The sequence below is a fragment of the Somniosus microcephalus genome, chromosome 26, assembly GCF_052327205.1.
Source record: "Somniosus microcephalus isolate GS21.2 chromosome 26, FLI_Smic_1.0, whole genome shotgun sequence".
NCBI classification, from domain to species: Eukaryota; Metazoa; Chordata; class Chondrichthyes; order Squaliformes; family Somniosidae; genus Somniosus; species Somniosus microcephalus.
This window is the reverse complement of record NC_141012.1, coordinates 50,403,227-50,419,633: the sequence shown is the minus strand read 5'-3', so window position 1 is coordinate 50,419,633 and position 16,407 is coordinate 50,403,227. Positions and strand designations below refer to the sequence as shown.

General features: G+C 46.6%; 1 protein-coding gene across 1 annotated transcript in view; it reads left to right on the top strand.

Moving 5' to 3' along the window:
- Positions 1-7,515, top strand: part of kcnj1b (potassium inwardly rectifying channel subfamily J member 1b) — a 130,957-nt gene extending 123,442 nt beyond the window's left edge. Inside the window, exon 2 of the mRNA XM_085968176.1 lies at positions 5,008-7,515. Coding sequence (XP_085824302.1) covers positions 5,031-6,140 — 1,110 coding nt within the window. The 5' untranslated portion in view covers positions 5,008-5,030 and the 3' untranslated portion in view covers positions 6,141-7,515. The remainder of the gene's footprint in view (positions 1-5,007) is intronic.
- Positions 7,516-16,407: the final 8,892 nt, after the last annotated feature.

Sequence of the window (16,407 nt, the reverse complement as noted above, 5' to 3'; positions counted from 1 at the left end):
ATACTCAGGTACTGATATACCAGTGAAAGGAAAATGCATTGTTAAAGTAACACACAAGGGCAGAGAGCACACGCTAGCATTAATTGTGGTGCCAAAGGATGTGCAGGCCATACTAGGTTTAATAGCCTGTGAGAGACTGAACCTGGTAAAGAGAGTCCTCGTTGTGGAAAGCGAAGGAGAGACAGTATATGATGAACTCATGAAAGAGTACAATGACCTATTTCAGGGTCCAGGCTGCCTTCCAGGAGAACACACGATCAGAGTAGATAAAAGTATGCCAACGGTCATACATCCATATAGAAAAGTTCCATTTGCTCTTCAAAAGCAACTGAAGGCAGAGTTGGACAGGATGGAAAGCCTGAACGTGATTCAGAAGATAGATGAGCCAACTGAGTGGGTGAGTTCCCTCGTCGTTGTGGACAAAAAGAATGGAAAGCTCAGAATTTGCCTGGATCCAAGAGATCTACACAGAGCAATAAAGAGAGAGCACTTCAAGATTCCTACATGTGAGGAAATCATGTCACAGTTTGCAAATGCAAAGTATTTCAGCAAGTTAGATGCATCATCAGGATTTTGGCAGATGGAACTGGATGAGGCAAGTTCAAGACTGTGCACGTTCAACAGTCCATTTGGCAGATACAGATTCCTAAGGTTACCATTTGGCATTGCCTCAGCTCCTGAAGTGTATCACAAAACTATCCATATGATCTATGAGCACCTGGAGGGAGTTGATACCTCAATGGATGACATCATAGTATGGGGAACCACGAGAACTGAGCATGACGAGAGACTGATAAAAGTGCTGGAAGCAACAAGGAAAACAAACCTGAAGCTGAATAGAGAGAAATGCCAGCTCGGGGTGACAGAACTGACATTCGTGGGAGATATCCTTAGCAGTGATGGCATCAGACCAGATCCCAGAAAGGTGTCCGCCATTGAGAATATGCCACAGCCACAATGCAAAAAGGACGTGCAGAGGTTTAATGGAATGATCAACTACATGGGTAAATTCATATCCAACCTCTCAGAAAAGATGGCGCCACTGAGACGACTAACTGAAAAGAACATAGTATGGGAATGGAATCATGAGCATGAGAAGTCATGGAGCGACCTAAAGAAACTGCTCACAGAGGAACCAGTTCTGAGGTTTTATGACCCAGCGAGACCCATCAAGATATCATCAGATGCATCACAGAGTGGGCTCGGTGCCGTTCTTCTGCAAAAATATGACTACTGGCAACCTATTGCATATGCATCGCGCTCAATGACAGACGTGGAGACGCGATATGCTCAAATAGAAAAGGAGCTGCTCAGCATCACATATGCCTGTGAAAGATTTCACCAGTTTGTGTCAGGACAAGCAATCAGTGTAGAGACTGACCATAAGCCCTTGATTGCATTGTTCCAAAAGCCACTAAATAGCTGTCCGCTTAGAATACAAAGAATGATGATCAGGCTGCAACGCTATACACTGAATGTTGCGTACACACCGGGTAAGCTGATGTATACAGCAGACACGTTGTCCAGAGCTGTTGACCCAAGAGAGCCCACAAACACCAAAATGGATGAAAAAGTGAACGCCTACGTGGACATGATCACAAGTGCACTGCCCATAGCAGATGCAAAAATGGAGCTCATAAAAACTGAGACAAACAAAGATGAAACACTGAGGAAAAGCATCTTGGATGGATAGCCCAACATGAAGCAAGACTGCTCACCTGACATGGCAGAGTACTGGAACTGCAGGGCGGAACTATCAGTGGTCGAAGATATCATCTGCAAAGGAAGTAAAATAGTTATCCCAAAGAGTCTGAGAAAAGAGATGCTAAAAAGGATCCATGGAGGACATCTGGGAATCGAAAAGTGTAAGAAAAGAGCACGAGAGGTGATGTACTGGCCACGAATCAACCAAGATGTGACAAATGAGGTGTCAAACTGCACAATATGCCTGAAATATCGATCAAGCAATCCGGTAGAACCAGTAAAGCCACACCCAGTGCCAGACAGACCTTACCAGAATGTAGGCGCTGACCTATTCGTATGTCAAGGGAAGGACTATCTTGTAGTCACAGACTATTACTCCCTGTATCCAGAGGTTTATAGACTGTACACCACCACTGCAGGTGCTGTGATAACATGTATGAAAGCCATATTCTCCAGACATGGTGTGGCAAGCGAGGTCTTCACAGACAACGGACCCCAGTTTTACAATGCAAGTTTCCGACACTTTGCCAAAGAGTGGGACTTTGTCCACACAACGTCAAGTCCTCACTTTCCACAGCCCAATGGACTAGTGGAAAAATCGGTCCAGACAGTGAAAAGACTGATGTACAAGGCAAAAGACAGTGGAACTGACTTCTACCAGAGCATGCTTGTATACCGCACAACGCCGCTTGAGTGTGGTATGTCACCAGCCCAACTCCTTATGGGGCGTCTGCTAAGGTCAAACCTACCCATCCCGGAGAACCTCCTGAAAACAAAAGAGGGGGAGAAAGTGAGGAAGTTCAAAGAACAACAGAAAGAAAAGCAAAAGTACTACTATGACAGAGGAACACAAAACCTACCTGAACTCCACACTGGTGACCAAGTAAGGTTCAAAGACAAAACAAACATATGGACTCAGAAGGGAACTGTCCTGAGTGAAGTTCAACCAAGATCATACACCATTCAGACAGATGAGGGTGCTGTTCTGCAAAGAAATCGTCGAGATCTTCTCATGGGACCAGCCACAGCAAGTCAAAAGACTGATACTGTTGAACAACCTGATCACACAGCTGAGAAATCACCATCTGAGGCAACAACTCAGATTCAAGGACAATCAATCAGAAAATCCTCAAGACACGTGAAGCCTCCTGAGAGACTCATTGAGCAAATTTAAGGACTCTTGTTATAGAAGGAAGTAATGTTATCTTATTCTTTCTTCAAGTTCTAGTGTATTTACATATTTCATGTGAACACACAAAGCAAGGTTAAAAAACCTTGATAATGATAATGATAATGTAAGTTCATTAAGTGTTACAGTTAAAATGCAGATTAATACAAAGAAAACATGTTAGTTAAAAGGAAAATGCTTTTGTTTTAAGAAAGGGAGATGTAATGATATCAGCAAATAGTGATGGTATTTGCCTGTTTGATTATGATGCCTTACCAGCATATTTGCCTGTTTGATTATTTATGCCTGACCAGCAGAGGGCATGTGAGAGAGGCAGTTGAGTTTAGTTTTAGTTTCGTTTTAGAGGGATCTCTAAGATGGTGTCTCCTGTAATGCTGTTAACTGAGTTGAACAAACTTTAGATTAAAAGACTTTATTCTCTTTCATAAATGTCTCGTCATTGAACCCACAAAGAAATCAATACACGGATAACCTCACACTTTCCCACATTATACTCCATCTGCCAAATATTTGCCCACTCACTTAGCCTGTCTATATCCCATTGCCGAATCTTTGTGACCTCTTCACAACTTGCTTTCCCACCTATCTTTGTATCATCGGCAAATTTGGCTACAATACACTCAGTCCCTTCATCCAAGTCATTAATATAGATTGTAAATAGCTGAGACCCCAGCACTGATCCCTGTGGCACCCCACTAGTTACCGTTTGCCAACCGGAAAACGACCTATTTATCCTGACTCTCTGTTTTCTGTTAGTTAGCCAATCCTCTATCCATGCTAATAAATTACCCCCAACACCGTGAGCTCTTATCTTGTGCAGTAACCTATTATGTGGCACCTTATCGAATGCCTTCTGGAAATCCAAATACACCACATCCACTGGTTCCCCTTTATCCACCCTGCTTGTTACATCCTCAAAGAACTCCAGCAAATTTGTCAAACATGATTTCCCTTTCATAAAACCATGCTGACTCTGCCTGACTGTATTATGATTTTCTAAATGTCCTGCTACTGCTTCCTTAATAATGGACTCCAGCATTTTCCCAATGGCTGATGTTAGGCTAACTGGTCTATAGTTTCCTGCTTTCTGTCTCCCTCCCTTCTTAAATAGGGGCGTTACATTTGCGGTTTTCCAATCCGCTGGGACTTCTTCAGAATCCAGGGAATTTTGGTAGATTGCAACCACTGCATCCACTATCTCTGTCCCTCACCTCTTGCTCTGCTACACCAATAAGAGGCTGATCTTTCAGCCAATCACCCTTCCATCGGCAATTCTCTCCCAAAACTGCTCTGCCTTCCTACTTTTCTCCTCTCCTTTGTAGTCATCTTTAAAACTTATTTCTTTGACTGCGCCTTTAGACGCTCTAATTTGTTGTTTCCTCCTCGGTATCAATCTCGTCCTCTTGGAAAGGGCCCTGGGACATCTGTTTGAGTGAGGACCACTGTATAAATGAGAGCTGTGGTTGTAGTAAACTAACTCAAGTCAGAAGCTGGAGTTTCTGTAATTTTCCCTAATCCCAAATCACCTTTTGCTAACACCAACATTGGTATCAACGTCAGTACCAATTCCCGCTGTTGGCTATTTCTAAATCAGAATTTACTGTGCCACACTTGTCCTGTTAAAGAACCTCTATTTACTGAGATAAGAAAATAACAGTAAGACTCTTAATGGTAAAAGCAGAGTTATATAGCGAGGTCCTGATTTAATTCTGCGGTTATTCGGTGGAGTAAAGCTCCTTACCTTGCTGTTTAACCTTCACGCTTAACTTGAAAGATGCCCAATGACCAGGGGGAATTTCTCTTTCTTATCATCCTTATTTGTCAGGTTAGTGTAAACTAGTAGTTGAAGATTAACAGACATTTGTCTGATTTGTAACAATATGTAACCTGTTATTGTGTAAAACAAGTGTAGGTATTTGTACTGGTCCCTCAATTAACCATATATCTAGATTCAAGACATTGAAAGAAATTAAGGTGTAGGTTTTATTTCAGGAGACGTGATAAAATCCAGTTTCTGCTTCAGTTTTGTGATTGAAATGTGTTTGGAGAGTACTCTGAGATCACTGGAGAGTAAATAATGGGATTTAATGTATTCTTTGGCATTGTCTTCACAGATTAACAGGTATTTTTCTGCGGAATGTTCAAATACCTCCACAGGAGATTCACTAGAAACCTAACAGAGCGCCATCGCCGGAGAGCTCGGCTTGTTTCCAAAGATGGGAGGTGTAACATAGAATTCGGAAATGTCAAGGAACATTCAAGGATTGGCTTCCTTGTGGATATTTGGACAACCATCCTTGACCTCAAGTGGAGGTACCAGATGATCATCTTTATCTCAGCCTTTCTGGGAAGCTGGTTCCTCTTTGGTTTGTTGTGGTACGCTGTTGCATACGTGCACAAGGACCTTCCTGAATTTGCACCCACCGAGAGCCATATGCCTTGTGTGCAGAACATCAATGGGCTGACATCTGCCTTTCTCTTCTCACTTGAGACTCAAGTCACTATTGGTTATGGCTTCAGATGTGTGACTGAGCAGTGCGGCGAGGCCATATTCCTGCTGGTGACTCAATCCATCCTCGGTGTTATCATTAACTCCTTCATGTGTGGTGCCATCCTGGCCAAGATCTCCAGGCCAAAGAAACGAGCCAAAACCATCACCTTCAGCAAGAGCGCAGTCATCAGCAAACGCGGGGGCAAACTGTGCCTCCTCATCCGAGTAGCCAACCTCAGGAAAAGTCTCCTGATTGGCAGCCATATTTATGGAAAACTGTTGAAAACCACCGTGACCCTCGAGGGTGAGACCATCATTATGGACCAAGTCAACATAGATTTTGTTGTTGATGCTGGGAATGAGAATCTGTTCTTCATATCTCCTTTGACTATCTATCACATCATTGATAAAACCAGTCCCTTTTATGAGATGTCAGCTGAGACCATCAACCAACAAGACTTTGAGTTAGTGGTCTTCCTGGATGGCACAATAGAAGCTACCAGTGCCACTTGCCAGGTGAGAACCTCTTACATCCCAGAAGAAGTATTCTGGGGCTACAGATTCGCCCCCATTGTCTCCAAATCTAAAGAAGGGAAATACAGAGTTGATTTCTCCAACTTTGGTAAGACTGTGCAGATGGACACTCCACACTGTGCCTACTGCCTGCAGACCGAGAAGGCGGCCAAGCTCAAGGAGAAAAAAGCTTATGACAACCCTGTATTCCAACTCAACGAAGTAAATGAAACCAAAATGTAAAGACTTATTTCATATTTTGATAAATGTGCATGTGGTACTTTTTTCCTTGACCCTTCTTTTAAAAGGTAATACTTTGCTTGTGTATTGACCATTTGCTTTATATCCAGAAAAAACCTTAGGCAGGTTAAAGCCAGATGTGACAGAGGGAGGGGCAGTCAGGCCAGGTGTGACACAGGGAGGGGCAGTCTCAGGCCAGGTGTGACAGAGGGAGGGGCAGTCAGGCCAGGTGTGACACAGGGAGGGGCAGTCAGGCCAGGTGTGACACAGGGAGGGGCAGTCAGGCCAGGTGTGACAGAGGGAGGGGCAGTCAGGCCAGGTGTGACAGAGGGAGGGGCAGTCAGGCCAGGTGTGACAGAGGGAGGCGCAGTCAGGCCAGGTGTGACAGAGGGAGGGGCAGTCAGGCCAGGTGTGACAGAGGGAAGTGTGAGCACCATTTCTTTTCAATGATGGGTTAATGTCAGCACTAAGCACTCCAGATTAGCTACAACACAGGTCAGATGCTGAGTGAAGCTTCCACTACATCACCATGAAAACGTGCCTATAATGTTCACCTTGACGAGCCTCATTTGGACCTTTCTCACTCCAATGACCCCTGTTCCCTCTGTGACTGAGTTTGGCCGTTTTAGTGTTGAGTAGGTGCACATTTCCTGTAGAACACAACGCAGACTCTTCTATACCACTTCATTGTTTAATTGTGAAATATAAATGCCTGAAAACCATTCACCTGCCTTGCACTATGCTGGTGTATAAGGAAAACAGTAATCTGACAGACAAGCTCTCTCCACACTCTAACCTCTTTGTCACGATATTTCTCCTCTCGAGATTTTATCAATAGTGTTTCGATTATTACTTCACTGAACTTTTCTCGTTGTTCTCCCTAAGCTCTACATATTATTGCTCCCCATGTGTCTTCATTATGTTGAAATCCAGACTCATCACACTGTCGCCGACTCCAGCTCATTCTTTGCCATAACCTCAAAGTCTTCCCTTCCTCCGATAATCTATGAGCATTGAAAGCTCATCGATGGGGTCACCCTGTCACTTGATTTACCTCCTGTTCTCTCCTTCACTCTCAAACCTTGGTACATTATTGCCCTGATACTTCACTGTGCTTTCTGAGCTTGGTATTTAGTAAGGCTTCCCCTGGTGGGATTTGGTTATTATTTCAACAATGTTTGAAATGTGTGCTGTAAATAACTGATATATTTTAGCTACAATTTTAAAAATGTTTCTTTTTGTCGGAAGTTATTATAATAAAATTAGAGAATTTTTAAAATCAAGAGTATTTTTAAAAAATCTTAGTTGTTTGAAAGGAACAATTGCAGATACCGTGTTATTTTTGAGAAGTATAATCTTTAATAAAAAACAGTTTAATTCTGAAATAAAACTCCAGGGTCTTTTTTTTTTAAAGGAGGTGAATTTGGTGAATTGGCTCGCCCAGCGAGCAGCCTCACTCCCGGGAGCACTCGGAGGAGAGCTGACGACACAGTGTGGGATCTCCCTTTGCTCACTGCTGGCGAGCGATTGGTGGATTTGTTCCTATGTAATCTCTTGAATGTATTGCTGGATATTAACAAGCTCCTCCACTTGGCGTATGAGTCTGAGATTTATATCCTTCTTCAGGGAGGGATAGTGTTTTGTTTATTATGGTGTGGGCTGTTATCGTTGGGGGAATGGGACAATTTCCATCGCTAATAGCCTGTGAACAATAACCAATGGTGTGTCCAGCCTCGATTAGATACAGACGGTGGCATAGTGGTTAGCACTGTTGCCTCACAGCGCCAGGGACCCGGGTTCGAATCCGGCCTCGGGCGACTGTCTGTGTGGAGTTTGCACATTCTCCCCGTGTTTGCGTGGGTTTCCTTCGGGTGCTCCGGTTTCCTCCCACAGTCCAAAGATGTGCGGGTTAGGATGATTGGCTATGATAAATTGACCCTTAGTGTCAGGGGGATTAAATACGTGGGGTTACGGGGATAGGGTGGGATATGTGTTGGTGTAGGGGTTACGGGGATCGGGTGGGATATGTGTTGGTGCAGGCTCGATGGGCCGAAATGACCTCTATCTGCACTGTGGGGTTTCTGTGATTTCTGTGACTGGGGTGCAGTTGATGATAGCCTCCTCCTATTTAACGCTAAAATAAAGAGTGACCTGGTCATGGTTATCGTAGAATCATAGAATATTACAACACAGCAGGAGGCCATTCGGTCCATCATGTTTGTGCCTGCTCTTTGAAAGAGCTCTCCAATTAGTCCCACTCCGCGCTCTTTCCCCATTGCCCTGCAAGTTTCTCCATTTTGAGTATTTATCCAATTCCCTTTTGAAAGTTACTATTGAATCTGCTTCCACCGCCCTTTCAGGCAGCGCATTCCAGATCACAACGACTCGCTGTGTAAAAGAAATTCTTCTCATCTCCCCTCTGGTTCTTTTATATTGAGGTCAAGTCAGCCTTCAGGGCTTCAAATTGTCTTTGCAGCTGGTTTCAAGCCAACCACAGAACAGTCTATTTGTGAATGTGATTCAAACCTCCAGGATGGGTGCTGCGGCTCTGGAGGCACTAAATAAAAGGCAAGCGATGTCTTTAAAAGGTATTGAATTGATCGGTTAGGTTGCTAGAGAGAAATAAAGTAACAGGTAAAGTAATAAAAATAGAAGGAAGAAAACCTTGCATTTATCTGTCACGTCCCTCAGAAACAATTCACAGACAGCAGATTACTTTAGAAGTGCAGTGTTTGTCGTTATGTAGAAAGGGGTAGCAGCCAATTTGCACACAGTAAGATCCCACAAACAGCAATGACTATTTAATCTGTTTTCGGTGGTGTTGGCTGAATTTTGGTGAGGACACCCAACCCTTCTTCGAATAGTGCCGTGGGATCTTGAGTGAACAGGCAGACTTTGCTCAATATCTCATCCAGAGGTTAGCCCCACCCACAATGCAGCACTCCCTCAATACCGCACTGGAGGAAGAGGAGTGGGGAAGAAGAGAGAATGAGGTGTAACCATGTGGGCACTTATAGCGTCCCTTCATATATCGTATCAATGCTTCACATCAGTTTGAGTATTTGAGTAATTCAGACATTCCCTTATAATCAGTATTGGACAATGGGCTAGAAATTGATTTGTGTTGCACCCATTTTTCGGCCATTAAACAGGTGCAAAGCACATCAATCTGTGCCCAATCTGTGCCCAACCTGTGTCCAACCTGTGCCCAATCTGTGCCCAACCTGTGCCCAATCTGTGCTCAATCTGTGCCCAATCTGTGCCCAACCTGTGCCCAACCTGTGTCCAACCTGTGCACAATCTGTGTCCAACCTGTGCCCAACCTGTGCCCAATCTGTGCCCAACCTGTGTCCAATCTGTGCCCAATCTGTGCCCAATCTGTGCCCAATCTGTGTCCAACCTGTGCCTAATCTGTGCCCAATCTGTGCCCAACCTGTGCCCAATCTGTGCTCAATCTGTGCCCAATCTGTGCCCAACTTGTGCCCAACCTGTGTCCAACCTGTGCACAATCTGTGTCCAACCTGTGCCCAACCTGTGCCCAATCTGTGCCCAACCTGTGTCCAATCTGTGCCCAATCTGTGCCCAATCTGTGCTCAATCTGTGCCCAATCTGTGTCCAACCTGTGCCCAATCTGTGCTCAATCTGTGCCAACCTGTGTCCAACCTGTGCCCAACCTGTGCCGAACCTGTGCACAATCTGTGTCCAACCTGTGCCCAACCTGTGCCCAATCTGTGCCCAACCTGTGTCCAATCTGTGCCCAATCTGTGCCCAATCTGTGCTCAATCTGTGCCCAATCTGTGCCCAACCTGTGCCCAACCTGTGCACAATCTGTGTCCAACCTGTGCCCAACCTGTGTCCAATCTGTGCCCAATCCGTGCCCAATCTGTGCCCAACCTGTGCCCAACCTGTGCTCAATCTATGCCCAATCTGTGCCCAACTTGTGCCCAACCTGTGCCCAATCTGTACCCAATCTGTGCCCAAGCTGTGCTCAATCTGTACCCAATCTGTGCTCAATCTGTGCCCAACATGTGCCCAACATGTGCCCAATCTGTGCCCAATCTGTGCTCAATCTGTGCCCAATCTGTGCCCAATCTGTGCCCAACCTGTGCCCAATCTGTACCCAATCTGTGCCCAAGCTGTGCTCAATCTGTACCCAATCTGTGCTCAATCTGTGCCCAACATGTGCCCAACATGTGCCCAATCTGTGCCCAATCTGTGCTCAATCTGTGCCCAACCTGTGCCCAATCTGTGCTCAATTTGTGCTCAATCTGTGCCCAATCTGTGTCCAATCTGTGCCCAATCTGTGCCCATTCTGTGCACAACCTGTGCCCAACCTGTGCCCAATCTGTGCCCAATCTGTGCCCAACCTGTGCCCAAGCTGTGCCCAATCTGTGCCCAACCTGTGCTCAATCTGTACCCAATCTGTGCTCAACCTGTGCCCAACCTGTGCCCAATCTGTGCCAATCAGTGCCCAACCTGTGCTCAATCTGTACCCAATCTGTGCTCAACCTGTGCCCAACCTGTGCCCAACCTGTGTCCAATCTGTGCCCAATCTGTGTCCAATCTGTGCTCAATCTGTGCTCAATCTGTGCCCAATCTGTGTCCAACCTGTGCCCAACCTGTGCCCAATCTGTGTCCAACCTGTGCCCAACCTGTGCCCAATCTGTGCCCAACCTGTGCCAACCTGTGCCCAATCTGTGCCCAATCTGTGCTCAATCTCTGCAGATGTTGATCCCACTGCTAAATTTATGTTGAACAGTTTTAGACGTCCCGGTGGACTCCTAAAACATGGCGTTAGGCCCCGTAAATATGTTAATGAAGGTATAATGCCTGTTGAAGGACCCCGCCACAAAACGTGTTACCGATGAACGGGTCAGGATCCTTCAACATCCCCGACTCCACCGTCCTGCCGATCGCACCCCACCATTGCCCGATCCCACCCCCACCTAGAACTTACCTGAGGGTCGCTGCCAGTGGTCCAAGATTCCTTTCTCTCTTGGGACCCGAGGCCCAATTTTGGGAAGGTCTCAGGCCTGTCTGTTTAGGCGCGTGCTACTCACACTAATTTCTCCTCCAGTGTGTCAATCAACATGTGTGTGAGGCAGACTGTCCCCATTAGGGCACGACCAGAAGGATTCAGTAAGCAGATGATGAATTATTGAATGGTCCCTAGAATCACAGGGGGCTAAATTTGGTTGATTTGCGCCTCCTGTTAAAGGGCGCTAATGGGGCGCAAATCAACTAGCGCCTGGGTGTGGTACCGCTAATGCCTCCTGCGAAATTCAGCGGGAGCTTAGCGGCAGTGCTAACCGCTAGTGCCGCGTGGCACCACCGGCGATGATGTCATCGCCGTGCGCAGTGCCCCGCTCGTGCCCTGGCTGTAATATTGGGTGGCGCCTCCCCGACTTACCACAGGACGCTATGTCTGCCGGGGTCAGGGGGGCCTACCTGCGGCCAGGGCGATGCTAGTTAAAGGGGAGGTGGCGGGCGGCCATTTTTGTTGCTGGCCGCCTGTCAGCACCTGCCTCCGTTGCTGTCCCTGGCCCCCGTGAAGCCCCCCCGCGGGGTGCCGGCTGTTCTCCGTGAGTGCCGGGCTCATTTGCCGGCACTCCCGATCCCTGGTGGCCCAGCTGGGCACCGGGACACACTGCGCCAGGCCTCCCCCCTTTAATAAGGGGAGGAAAGTCTACAGTACCGCGGCAGGTAGCGCCGTGATATTGCCTCGCAGCGCCCCAAGAGGGACATGGGGTGCTTCCAGTAGCGCCCCTCCTCCCTCTCATGGTGCTACCTGGGAAAATCGGCTGTGGGGGGCGCTAAAATTAGGTAGCGCCCCAAAGCCTCTTACAGCACGGAAGGAGGCCATTCGGCCCATCATGCCTGTGCCGGCTCTTTGACAGAGCTCTCCAATTAGTCCCACTCCCCAGCTTTCTCCAGAACCCTGCAAATTAGTCTCTTTAAGTACAAGTCCAGTTGCCTTTTGGAGGTTCCTATGGAATCTCATTCCATCAACCTTTCAGGTAGTGCGTTCCAGGTCTTAACAACGCTCTGTGTGAAAAAATGTACCCTTATTTCCCCTCTAGCTCTTTTGCCAACTATTTTAAATCTATGATCTCTGGTCACCGACTCACTTGCCAGAGGAAACAGTTTCTCCCTACTTGCTTTGTGAAAACCCCTCATAACCTTTATTAGGCCTCCCCTTAACCTTCTCTGCTCTAAGAAGAACAATCCCAGCTTCTCCAATCTCTCCACATAGCTCCTCATCCCTGGTATCATTCTGCTAAACCTCTTCTGTACCCTCTCCAAGGCCTTAACATCCTTCCTAAAGTGTGGTGCCCAGAATTGTACACAAAACTCCAGCTGAGGCCTAACCACTGATTTGTAAAGGTTTAGCAAGACTTCCTTGCTTTTGTATTCAATGCCCCTATTTACAAAGCCAAGTATCCCATCCACTTTCTTAACCGCCTTATCAACTTGCCCTGCCACCTTCAATGATTTGTGAATGTGTACACCCAGGTCCCTCTGCTCTTGCACCCCCTCAAAATAGTACCATTTAGATTATACTGCCTCTCCATGCTGTTTCTCCCAAAGTGCATCACTTCACACTTATCTGCATTAAATTGTATCTGCCATGTGTTTGCCCATTTCACCAGTCTGTCAGTGTCCTCCTGAAGTCTACTACTATCCTCCTCACTATTTACTACATTCCCAAGTTTTGTATTATCCGCAAACTTCTAAATTGTATTCCCCATACTGAATGCCTGGTCATTTATATATAACAAGAAAAGCAATGGTCCTGATACCGACCCCTGGGGGACCCCACTACATACTTCTCTCCAGTCAGTAACACATCCGTTCACCACTAGTCTCTGCCTCCTATCCCTTAGCCAATTACCTTTATCAAATGCCTTTTGAAAGTCTATATATATAACATCTACTACACTACCCTAATCAACTCTCTCTGTTACCTCATCAATGAACTCAATCAGGTTAGTCAGACATGATTTGTCTTTAACAAATCTGTGCTGGCTGTCCCTTATTAACCTGCGCTTCTGCAAGCGAGAATTACTGTTGTCCTTGACGATGGCCTCTAGCAGTTTCCCCACCACAGTGCAGCATGTTGTTTCAAACCTGGGTAAAGTTATTCCTGTTTATCACAAAGAGACTGGAAGCAGGTTCGAAATTAGAACTTTACTGAGAGGAATCAAAAGGGAAAAAGCAGAACTAGAAAGAATCGGAGAAATCCATGGGGCAATTCACAGCGCTGCACCCCGGAGGCGACATTTCTGCTCAACGTTTCCCTGCAGCTCAGACAATTTTCGTATCCCCTGGCACTGGCTGAGTACAACCCTCGTGTGAGATGGGCGCACTGCGCTGGGCGGAAAGGAAATTGTAGGTGCAGACTTTAAAGAGCTGTGAATGGCTGAAGATTTCAGCAGCAGCAGGTAAAGAGGGAACACTTTCCTAGACGGAGGCAGCTGTCAAGGGTGTGCATAGAAACATAGAAGATAGGAGCAGGAGTAGGCCATTCGGCCCCTCGAGCCTGCTCTGCCATTCAGTGCGATCATGGCTGATCATCCAATTTCAGTACCCGGTCCCTGCTTTCTCCCCATACCCCTTAATTCCTTTAGCCCGAAGAAATATATCCAACTCCTTCTTGAATATATTTAATGAATTGGCCTCTACTGCCTTCTGTGGTAGAGAATTCCACAGGTTCACCACTCTTTGGGTGAAGAAATTCCTCCTCATTTCTGTCCTAAATGGCCTACCCCTTATCCTTAGATTGTGACCCCTGGTTCTGGGCTCCCCGACCATCGGGAACATCCTTCCTGCATCTAGTCTGTTCAGTCCTGTCAGAATTTTATAAGTTTCAATGAGATCCCCTCTCATTCTTCTAAACTCCAGCGAGTACAAGCCCAATCGACCCCAATCTCTCCTCATACGTCATTTTTGAATAGTGGGGTAACATTAGCTACCCTCCAATCCATGGGTACTGATCCAGATTCCATTGAATGTTGGAAGATGATCAGCAATGCATCTACTATTTCTAGGACCACTTCCTTAAGTACCCTAGGATGTAGATTATCAGGCCCTGGGGATTTATCGGCCTTCAATCCCATCAATTTCCCTAACACCATTTCCCTACAAATACTGATTTCTTTCAGTTCCTCCCTTTCATCAGACCCTATGTTCCTCGACATCTCTGGGAGGTTATTTGTGTCCTCCTTTGTGAAGACAGAACCAAAATATGTATTTAATTGGTCTGCCATTTCTTTGTTCCCCTTTATAAATTCCCCTGATTCTGACTGCAAGGGACCTATGCTTGACTTCACCATTCTTTTTCTCTTCACATATCTATAAAAGCTTTTACAGTCAGTTTTTATGTTCCCTGCAAGCTTACTCTCATATTCTATTTTCCCCTTCTTAATTAATCCCTTTGTCCTCCTTTGTTGAATCCTAAACTGCTCCGAATCCTCAGGTTTACTGCTTTTTCTGGCCAATTTATATGTCCTCTCCTTGGAGCTTATGCTATCCTTAATTTCCCTCATTAGCCACGGCTGAGTCACCTTTATTGTTTTATTATTATGCCAAACTGGGATGAACAAATTTTGTAGTTCATCCATGTGGTCTTTGAATGTTTGCTATTGCCTATCCACCATCAACCCTTTGAGTGACATTCCTCAATCAATCCTACCCAACTTGCGCCTCAGACCATCGTAGTTTCCTTTATTTAAATTCAGGACCCTAGTCTCTGAGTCAACTACTTCATTCTCCATCTTAATGAAGAATTCGATGATATTATGATCGCTCCGACCCAAGGGGCCTCGTACAACAAGATTGCTAATTAATCCTTTCTCGTTACATAATACCCAGTCTAAGATGGCCTGATCTCTGGTTGGTTGATCGACATATTGGTCCAGGAAACCATCCCGTAAACACTCCAGGAATTCCTTCTCCACAGTATTGTTACTAATTTGGTTAGCCCAATCTATATGTAGATTAAAGTCACCCATGATGACTGCTGTGCCTTTATTGCACGCTTCTTTAATTTCCCTTTTAATGCCATCCCCAACCTCCGCATTACTGTTTGGAGGTCTATATACCACTCCCTCTAACGTTTTCTGCTCCTTGGTATTTCTCAGTTCTACCCATACAGATTCCACATCATCAGAGCTAATATCCTTCCTTACAATTGTGTTAATCCCTTCTTTAACAAGCAATGCTACCCCACCTCCCTTTCCTTTTTGCATACCTTTCCTGAATATTGAATACCCCTGGATGTTGAGTTCCCAGCCTTGGCCACCCTGGAGCCATGTTTCCGTAATCCCAACCAAATCATATTCGTTTACCTCTATTTGCGCAGCTAATTCATTCACCTTATTACGAATGCTCCTCGCATTAAGACACAAGGGCCTAGAAATTCAGTAGGCCTAGCGCCCCATTTGGGGCGCTGGAGGGCCTAGCGCCGGAGTTATGGCCAGTTTAAAAATTCCCTGGGGCCCTGGAATCGGCGGTAGACCGGTAGCGCTGCGCCGGCACCGATGACGTCATCGGTGTGCGCAGCGTCCCGGTTGCCATGCCGACGGGCCCCAGCGCCGAAATTCAGTTGCGGCCGCCTCGCCCGTGGCAGCCGCAACTAAGACTCTGGCAACAGAGTCTTACACGACTTTGCGCCGGCGCATAAATGTGGAGCGGCGGCCGGCCGCTTTCCCGCCGGCCGCCTGCCCGCACCTCCCTCCCCGGACTCCCCCACCCCCCCCCCCGCGGAACAGATGCTTCTCGGCTGCGAGCCCGGCACTTCCCCGAGGTGCCGGGCTCATTTTTGTGGCGATTTTACCGGCCAGCGGGCGGGTGCAGGCAGCTCCTCCTTAACTGAAGGAGGAGGCCTGCACTTCCCGAGCCTGCCGCACCGCATCGGGCGCCGCAGCGCCGGAATAGCGCCGCAATGCAGCGCGTAGCGCCAGTTTTCAGGCGCAAACACCCTTCAGTAGCGCCGGCAGCCGTTTGGGCGCGGCGCTACTGAATTTTTGGCGCGCGCTGGGGGACTTAGCGCCGGCGCTAACTTTCCGACGCTAAAGCCCTGGCGCGGCGCCAACTGAATTTCTAGGCCAAGGCCTTCAGGCTTGTTTTTTTAACGCTCTTATACCTATTAGAATTATTATTTACTGTGGCCATGTTTGATTTAAACCGTTGATTTCTCTGACTGCCACTTTTGTTTTTCTCCTTCCTATCTTTTGCTTTTATCCTTGTTTCCCTTTCCTCTGCTCAGGTT